Genomic DNA, 9,922 nt, shown 5'->3' with positions numbered 1-9,922 from the left:
GGAGATGAGCATCCTTACACTAGAAGGGTCAACTTTGATCAAAGGTTGGACCAAGTCCTCACAACCATATGTGAAGAGGGCGCACAATGGAAGCAAGATTCAAGAGGAAAGCCGGTTCAATTGAGAAGGCATGACCTCAAGCCCGTGGCTAGAGGATGGTTAAAGTTCATACAACGCTCAATCATTCCCACTAGCAACCGGTCCGAAGTTACCATAGACCGGGCCATCATGATCCATAGCATCATGATTGGAGAAGAAATAGAAGTTCATGAGGTTATAGCCCAAGAACTCTACAAGGTGGCGGACAAGACCTCCACTTTGGCAAGGTTAGCCTTCCCTCATCTCATCTGTCATCTCTGTTATTCAGTTGGAGTTGACATAGAGGGAGATACCCCCATTGATGAGGACAAGCCCATCACCAAGAAAAGGATGGAGTACACAAGAGACCCCTCTCACCATGAGATCCCTGAGATTCCTCAAGGGATGCACTTTCCTCCACAAAATTATTGGGAGCAACTAAACACCTCCCTAGGAGAGTTGAGTTCCAACATGGGACAACTAAGGGTGGAGCATCAAGAACACTCCATCATCCTCCATGAAATTAGAGAAGACCAAAGAATCATGAGGGAGGAGCAACAAAGACAAGGAAGAGACATTGAGGAGCTCAAGCACTCCATGGGATCTTCAAGAGCAAGAAAGAGCCGCCATCACTAAGGTGGACCCGTTCCTTGATCTCCTTGTTCTTTATTCTTCTGTTTTTCGATTTTTATGCTTTATGTTTGTCCATGTTTGTGTCTTGTGATCATTAGTGCCTTAGTGTCTATGCCTTAAAGTTATGAATGTCCTATGAATCCATCACCTCTCTTAATAAAAACATGCTTAATTGAAAAGGAAAGAATTGTATGAATTCTGAATTTTATAGTAGTTTAATTAATTTGATGTGGTGGCAACACTTTTGTTCTCTGAATGTATGCTTGAACAGTGCATATGTCTTTTGAAATTGTGGTTCATGAATATTGGCTCTTGAAAGAATGATGAAAAAGGAGACATGTTACTGAGGATCTGAAAAATCATTAAAAATGATTCTTGAAGCAAGAAAAAGCAGTGAATACGAAAAAAACAAAAAAAGAAAAAAAGAGAAGAAAAACCGAAAAAAAAAACCGGAAAAAAAAAAGAGAAAGAAATAAAGTTGTGATCCAAGGCAAATAAGAGTGTGCTTAAGAACCCTGGACACCTCTAATTGGAGACTTTAGCAAAGCTGAGTCACAATCTGAAAAGGTTCACCCAATTATGTGTCTGTAGCATGTATGTATCCGGTGGTAATACTGGAAGACAGAGTGCTTTGGGCCACAGCCAAGACTCAATAAATAGCTATGTTCAAGAATCATCATACTTTACTAGGAGAATCATTAACACCATCTGGATTCTGAGTTCCTAAAGAAGCCAATCATTCTGAATTACAAGGGATAGAGTGAGATGCCAAAACTATTCAGAGGCAAAAAGATAAAAGCCCCGCTCATCTAATTAATACTGATCTTCATAGATGTTTTTGGAGTTCATTGCATATTCTCTTCTTTTTATCTTATTTGATTTTCAGTTGCTTGGGGACAAGCAACAATTTAAGTTTGGTGTTGTGATGAGCGGATAATTTGTATGCTTTTTGGCATTGTTTTTAGTATGTTTTTAGTATCTTTTAGTTAGTTTTTAGTATATTTTTATTAGTTTTTAGTTAAAATTCACTTTTCTGGACTTTACTATGAGTTTGTGTGTTTTTCTGTGATTTCAGGTATTTTCTGGCTGAAATTGAGGGACCTGAGCAAAAATCTGATCCAGAGACTCAAAAGGACTGCAGATGCTGTTGGATTCTGACCTCCCTGCACTCGAAGTAGATTTTCTGGAGCTACAGAAGCCCAATTGGCGCGCTCTTAACGGCGTTGGAAAGTAGACATCCTGGGCTTTCCAGCAATATATAATAGTCCATACTTTGCCCAAGATTTGATGGCCCAAACCGGCGTTCAAAGTCACCTCAAGAAATTCCAGCGTTAAACGCCGGAACTGGCACCTAATTGGGAGTTAAACGCCCAAACTGGCACTAAAGCTGGCGTTTAACTCCAAGGAGAGTCTCTACACGAAAAAGCTTCATTGCTCAGCCCAAGCACACACCAAGTGGGCCCGGAAGTGGATTTTTATGTCATTTACTCATCTATGTACTAGTTTTCTATAAGTAGGACCTTTTACTATTGTATTTAGAGAGACTTTTGGTAGCTATCTTTGTTTTATGCTATCTTAGGCCTTTGGAGGCTGGCCATTCGGCCATGCCTAGACCTTGTTCTTATGTATTTTCAACGGTGGAGTTTCTACACACCATAGATTAAGGTGTGGAGCTCTGCTGTACATCGAGTATTAATGCAATTACTATTGTTCTTCCATTCAATTCCACTTGTTCTTTGTCCAAGATATCACTTGTTCTTCAACATGATGAAGGTGATGATTGACGCCCATCACCATTCTCACTCATGAACAAGGTGACTGACAACCATTCTTGTTCTACAAGCATCTGAGGCTTAGTGAATATCTCTTGGATTCCCGATTGCACGATGCATGGTTGATCGCCTGACAACGAGTGCTCGCCTGACAAACGAGCCAACCATTCCGTGAGATCAGAGTCTTCGTGGTATAGGCAGGACCTGATGGCAGCATTCAAGAGAATCCGGAAGGTCTAACCTTGTCTGTGGTATTCTGAGTAGGATTCAATGATTGAATGACTGTGACGTGCTTCAAACCTGTAACCTACTGGGCGTTAGTGACAGACGCAAAAGAGTGATTCTATTCCGGTAGGGGAGGGAACCAAACCGGTGATTGGCAGTACTGTGACAGAGTGCGTGCATTAGCTTTCACTGCGCGGATGGGAGGTAGCTGCTGACAACAGTGAAACCCTACACGAGCTTGCCATGGAAAGGAGTAAGAAAGGATTGGATGAAGGCAGTAGGAAAGCAGAGAGACGGAAGGGAAGGCATCTTCATACACTTGTCTGAAGCTCTTACACCAATGATATGCATAAGTATCACTATCTTTATCTCTATGTTATTTTCGTTCATCATCATATATATATTTGAGTTTGCCTGACTAACATTTACAAGATGACCATAGCTTGCTTCAATGCTAACAATCTCCGTGGGATCGACCCTTACTCACGTAAGGTATTACTTGGACGACCCAGTGCACTTGCTGGTTAGTTGTGCGAAGTTGTGTAATGCCATGGTATTGAGCTACCACGTTTTTGGAGCCATTACCGGGGATTATGAGAGTTGTGAAAAAGTACTGTTCACAATTTCGCGCACCACCAGACCAGGCCAAACACAGGCCAGGCTGCAGGCCCCTGGCAGGCCGCCTGGCCTTTTTCCACCCCTATCAGCCACCTCGAGCGGCAGCGGCAACTAGAACTCTGGCAACGGCGACTGTAACAAACATGCAGCGGTGATAAAGCTCCCGAAAATTCAAAGGAAACAAAAACCAACTTAAAACCTTACCAGCGGGAGATCTCAGTGGTGGCAAAGATGTTCTCTGGCGGCAGGAGCTTGGGCGCACCTCCAGTAGCGGCGACGGGGCTCGCGGCAGCGGCTGCTAGACTCGACGGCGACGGCGATGCTATACGTGTATCCCCTCTCTCCTCGCGAACTCTCTCTCCTCAGTTTCAATGGTGACGACGGCGGCTACAAGGCGGACCAGTAGCGACGGCGACGGCTCGGGCAGGACGAATAGCAGCAGCGGCGACGTGCTTCCTGGCGAGGACGACGACGAATGCGAGGCAGTGGCGGCTTCTCCTCTACCTGCATCTCTACTCCCGACGACGGCCAAGGCGACCCGACGGCATGGCCTAGCAGCTCCGGCACCCTTCCATCGACGCTCTCTTACCCTCGGATCTCCCTTTCTTTGTCCCTCCTTCCTTCTTTCTTTCTTTCATTCTTTTTCTTTCTTTTTCCTTTTTGTTTGAAGTTGATAAGGGTTATTAGGGTTTGGGAAAGGGAAAGACGGTGGGGGTAGAAGGTTAGGATTATGGTAGTTTAGGTAATTTTAATAAAATTAGGGATATAAAGTATTAATTAAAAACCTAATTTAATCTATAAAAGTTATTTTGAAAATATTATTTGATTATTAATTTACTAATTAACTTTTAATTGAATATTTTAATTTAAAATTAAAGATAATATAATTAATTTTCTTTGTTGATAAAATTAAAGTATTAAATTCTAGAATCTCTATTATTTAACTAAATTGTATAATTTTTTTTTCTTTTGCAACTATTAACCTGTATAATTTAAATATAGAGAATTATTCAATAATTATAAAATTAAGTAAAATTTTTAATTTAATTGTCAAAACTTGATTTAATTACGTTTAATAAAATAATTTCTAAAAAATAAAGTCTTTAATGAATAAGTAAATTGAAATTAACTCATAATAATATTTTTCAAAAATTATGGGTCTTAGCCATCGCAACCCTCGAAGCCTCCGTCGCGCAACCTTTGAAGCCTCCATCGCACAGCAGCCATCGCAATGCAACCTTTAAAGCCACCGTCTGCTCCACCACTCTTGCATGCTCTGTCTCCCTTAGTCACTCGATGTCTCTATCTCTGTCTCTCGGTGTCTCTGTCTCCCTCTGCAATCACTGTCTCTTGTATGTCCTCTAAGTAACTCTTTTTGCATGCTGGAGGACCCACTCACTCACCTCTCTCCTCTCTCGAGCCTCCACTCTCACCTCTTATATTTTCAGTCTCCGCTCTCACTCTACGTGGAGCCACCGCCACTTTCGTCTAGCTACCGCCACCATGGCAACAGTTGTTGAGCCAACATCACCCAGTTATATTCTAAACCTTGCTTTTGATTGCTTCAAACATGATTAATTGTTATAAAATTGCAGTCGTGATTCCTTTTCTTTGTTAGTGTATAAGGTTTTAAAAATTCTATTTTAATATAAAAAAGTTTTGAATTATTCAATATTATCCAATTATTATTAAAAAATCAATAATATTTAATTTTAATATGGAGGTAAATACAACTCACACAATTATCAATATAAAAACTATTTTTTTATTCTAATTATAAGAATTTAAAATTTATATAAAAAATAAAAAAATAGTATTATAAAAAAATTTTGATCAATAATAAAAAATATAACTTAATTAATAATATTAATATCTATATTTTTATATCAAAATTTAACAGTAAACTAATATTAAAATTATTTAAAATTTTTTAAGATAAAAATAAAAAATTAAAAAATACCTAAATGAAACTATGTTAGAATTTAACCCAAATGTAAAAATCAGAATACTTTACTTTATATTAAATAATCATCTAAAGAAAGTATATAAAAATGTAGACTCTAGAAGATATACTTTTTCATTATTTTTGCCCATATTTATCAAAAGATTCAGGTTGTTAATTTATATTATTATTTTACTCCAATTCAATGCAACTAAAATTTTCAATTCTTCGTATCATAACAAAATTTTATTTTGTAGTGATCAATTATGCATTTATGCTGAATTAAAAGAGTTTAGATTTATATTTCTTTTTAGAATTAATATTAATAACATATATAATGTTATATTTAAATATTTATTAAAAATAAAAAATACACTTACTTTTTTATATTTTGATGTTAATTATCACTACACTTAAAAATCTATTTTATCATATATTTTTAATCAAGTGTTGATCATTTATATTTAATATATTTATAATTTTTTATTTTTAAGTAAATATTAATGAAACAAATCCATTTCACTCATATTTTTTACTACTTCAATTTGTTCATATAATTCTACAAAATTAAATAAACTATTTATTAGCGAAGTATTTTCTATTAGATAGGCAATAATATTAATTAAGTTAAAACCTAACAGTATTCAAATGAAATATTAAATATTCAAAATTTGTTTCATTGATTCATGTTTATTAACTATTTAATCTTTAAATGTATGAATTTCTTCCGTTTTTATATGTAGAAAGTGATGTGGAGTAAAGAAATAATGAAAGACAATAATAAGGAATAAGATGAATAAATAGGTGCATTGGGTGATAACTTCTAATAGAAATGCATGAATTCTTGTGCAATAATGATTGTTGAACTATGTATATTAATATTAGTGATGTATATTGCAGATTTTAATTGTCTTAGTTTGGACTCTTGGGAAGCTAATTAGACAATAATACAAATTTACAGTAATTAATCTAAATTTCTTGTGACCTTTACACCATAAATGGGTGCATTGAGATAACTTCTGATCGTAATGCATAGATTTTTGTGCAATAATTATTGTTGAACTATATATTAGTGATGTATATTGCAAGTTTTAACTGTATGAGTTTGGATTCTTGGAAGCAAATTGGACAATACTACAAATTTACAATAGTTAATCTAAATTTCTTATGAAGATGCACCATCAACCTTTTATGTTCGCTTAAGTAAATAAAATATTCCATTCTTTCAACTTAGAATAGTTTAAAGTAAATAAATTATACCGTATTTTCAACTTATAATGTTTTGAAGTAAATAAAAATAATTTTCAACTAAAATTCAATTAATAAATTTTCAAAATATTTTTACCATTCAATAGAAGTGATATGCTCTTTCATAAGTAAGGAACCATAGTGAGTTAGTTGATCTTTGTGTTAACTGATAACAATATAAGAGCTGAATAGTGTTAACTAATGAGCTGAATATGTTTTATTAATTGAGTACAATGTTTTGAGTATTTTTGTTTGAATATTTATATTATTTTACTTTTTTAGATGATAATATATTTTATTATATTGTGTTAATAATTTTTTTTGTTCAAAAAATTTATTTTATGATATTAAATAAATTTTATTTTGAAGTAAAACATATAATTATCATATAATTTTGTTCTTAATATCATTTAATTTGGCTATTGTTAATATATCAAGTGAGAGAAGATGTAAATAAAATTTATTACATGTATCAATAGTAATAATGACGATAATAAAATTCACAAAATTAAACAGATATGAAAAAAAATAAAAAATATTTACAAAATAAAAAGTTTTTTATTAATAATATTTCATAGATAGATTTTCACAATCCATGTAAAGAAAACAAAGTAGATTAGAGCATATATATACATGGTTTATATGATAACCAAACTATCTAAAAAGAAAGACAATAAAAAACCACTAATCAGAAATCAAAAACACAAAAAAAATATTTAACCACCTATATAAGTAGGTATTGTCATACTCAACAAAAAGTAGAGTAAATAATAATTAGCAGTAATACAAGGCTTAATTATTAGGCAGCAGATGGAGCTCGGACAAACTTAAGACCACGGATTTCCACAAGTGCTGACTTGAAACGATCCACACCGTTGTTGTAATCCAATTTCTCATCCTCATATATCTCCCACCATTTCTTAACCAACATCTTTATGTCTTTTCTCTCCATATTCTCCTCCTTGCCGGTGTATCTCCATGGCTTTGATCCCTGTAATAATAGTAACAATTAGTACTCCAATTTTGCATATATACATGATACAATTTTAGGAATTAATGATTGAACACTCACAGCAGCACAATAGTGAACCACTTTCACTTTCTCAAGTTCGACGTTCTCAGGGTGACGCCACAACATAGCTAAGACAAGGTTGTACACATTAGGTATAGGCTTATACTTGTCCTTGAAATACATGTTCAGAAAATCCTGCACAGCATGTATAATTTTTAATTATTAATTAAAATATAATAATTAACTCTCGCACATATGTATATAATATACCTGCTCAGCAAAAGAAGTTGGCTCAGTTTGTTGGCATGTTTTGAGGAGGTCATAATAAGTAGACAAATTAGGCTCATAAACAAACATGCCAGCGTTAAAATAGAGAGGAGGCTTAGGACCAAGCTCAGATTTCCATTGAACCCTATCAGGACATTGTTGGCAATAACCAATTTTGTACTGAGAGGTTTTACTCCATGACTTCTCGCAAAAGCAGTCCATGACAGCGTAGAAGTAGTTATCAGGAAGGTCAAATAAGTGATCAATATTGGCAAATACTTGAATGTCACCGTCTAAGTAGATCATCTTGTTGTACTCCACAAACTACAATATTTCAATTACAAAATATTAATTACGATCATCAAAATTACATGCATTAATAAATTAATATTTTTATATTTTTTGAAAAATAATAAAAATCAAATGATATGATATATGATTTCATTTCTACTAGGCTAGATTTATTATAATAACAATGTATGTTTTCCATCGTACTAATTAGTCAACTAGTACTAAAGCTAAAGAACACTGAACACATTAAAAAAAATTATAGAAAGAATCTAGAAAAATTGACCTGTTATATTTGCATACCAAAAATTCTATATATTAATACTAACTCAAAATAATGTAAGGGTAAAACAATATATATATATATATATATATATATATATATTCTGTAATAATCCCTCCACTTATAAAGTATGTAAGTGTAACCCTTAAAAAAACATATATTTAGAGTAATTTATATGTACCTCCCAAATACGGAGCTTAGAGTAGTTGATGACATAATAAGCCATGGCAAACTGGGTTTGATTCTCAGGAGGGTAAACAGGTTCGATCTCTCTAACAATGCAACCTTGAAATTTGAGGATGTTGCGGTGTTCTTGAGGGACATCAGGCAGGACAGCAACCACAAGAGGGTAGATGGTCTTAGTCTTCCTCAGCCCTTTGGCCAGACCCACCACTCCTTTAATATAGTCACCATTTCCAGCAAGGAAAGTCACGAAGGCACGACTTGAAGCTTTGCGTTGTTGTTCACCCATGGTGCCATTGGCAGTCACACTTGTCAACATATTAGGGGCCATATTGATCGAGTGAAGAAAGAAAGAAGAAAATGAGAGAGAATAAGCAAAGATTCTCAGAGACAAAAGTGAATACAACTAAATTAAAGAGAAAATGTTTTGCTTTTGTTGGAATTGCTGTGGTGAATTTGTGTTGCAGCTTGGGTCGTTTATATAGAAAGTTGGGGGTTCCAGGAGGGTATTTTAGTCAATGTTTGATCCAATGGTTACAGATATCATTTTGGAATTCAACGGTCCTAGATAGACCTTCATTAAATACATTTCTTCTTTTTTAGGCATTTTTAACTCATAATTAATAATAAATAATTAAATATTCGCTTAATCTACATTATCTACTAGCTAGTACTATTCACGCGCGGAGAATTTTCTTCCTTTATAATTAGTGTAAGGTTTATCGTAATATGCCTTTTAAAAAAGGAAACAAAAAGAAATTAATTACACTGTAGGATAAGAATAAAGTTTAATTATTCTGGTGGTGTTTATAAGTTTATTAAATTTTTACTAAAATTTTTATGTTTTTTTTAATTAAATTTTTATATTATTTTTAATTTTTTAATTAAATTTTTTTTATATTACAAAGTTAAAATTAATCGAATATTTTTTTTCAAAATACATACGATAGATTAAATATTTAGTTAAGTTTTTTAATTTAAAGAAATATTTAGTTAATTCTAATATTTTTTATACTAAAAAAATCTAATTATAAAATTAAAAATAATGTAAAGATTCAATTAAAAAAAATATACAAATCTAACTAAAAATTTGGTGAAACTATAGAAACTAATATAATAATTAAACTTTTAGATAAAGATAGCCATACTCAAATTGTAATGTTTATATCGTAAATATATGCGATTTAATTTATTTTTAATGTATATTTATATTTTAATATATATTTTATATTAATAACTAATTTTAATAATTGATTTTAACCCATATGTAATATGGTTGAATAATAAATTACCATATCTGTTTTCTTTGCTCGGATTTTTTTCCAAATTTGTTTTTAGGATAATAATAGTATTTTTAGGTAGTATTTAAAAGA

General features: G+C 33.2%; 1 protein-coding gene across 1 annotated transcript; it reads right to left on the bottom strand.

Moving 5' to 3' along the window:
* Nucleotides 1–7,134: 7,134 nt before the first annotated feature.
* Nucleotides 7,135–8,986, bottom strand: LOC130935701 (galactinol synthase 2-like). Its single transcript, XM_057865572.1, has 4 exons — nt 8,548–8,986; nt 7,799–8,119; nt 7,589–7,723; nt 7,135–7,507 (listed from the first exon to the last, which is right to left on the bottom strand). The coding sequence occupies exons 1-4, from the start codon at nt 8,878–8,880 to the stop codon at nt 7,316–7,318; spliced, it is 981 nt and encodes a 326-aa protein (XP_057721555.1). The 5' UTR covers nt 8,881–8,986; the 3' UTR covers nt 7,135–7,315.
* Between the last annotated feature and the right edge of the window lie 936 nt (nt 8,987–9,922).

This window comes from Arachis stenosperma, chromosome 6 (genome assembly GCF_014773155.1).
Source record: "Arachis stenosperma cultivar V10309 chromosome 6, arast.V10309.gnm1.PFL2, whole genome shotgun sequence".
NCBI lineage: Eukaryota > Viridiplantae > Streptophyta > Magnoliopsida > Fabales > Fabaceae > Arachis > Arachis stenosperma.
Note: the sequence above shows the minus strand (reverse complement) of the source record. Positions and strands in the feature narration are given on the sequence as shown.

Coding starts and splice junctions, on each gene's coding strand:
- LOC130935701 (XM_057865572.1), bottom strand. CDS start 8,880: ATGGCCCCTAATATGTTGACAAGTGTGACTGCCAATGGCACCATGGGT. Junction 8,120..8,547: donor CTAAGCTCCGTATTTGGGAG/GTACATATAAAT, acceptor GAAATATTGTAG/TTTGTGGAGTACAACAAGAT. Junction 7,724..7,798: donor CAACTTCTTTTGCTGAGCAG/GTATATTATATA, acceptor CATGCTGTGCAG/GATTTTCTGAACATGTATTT.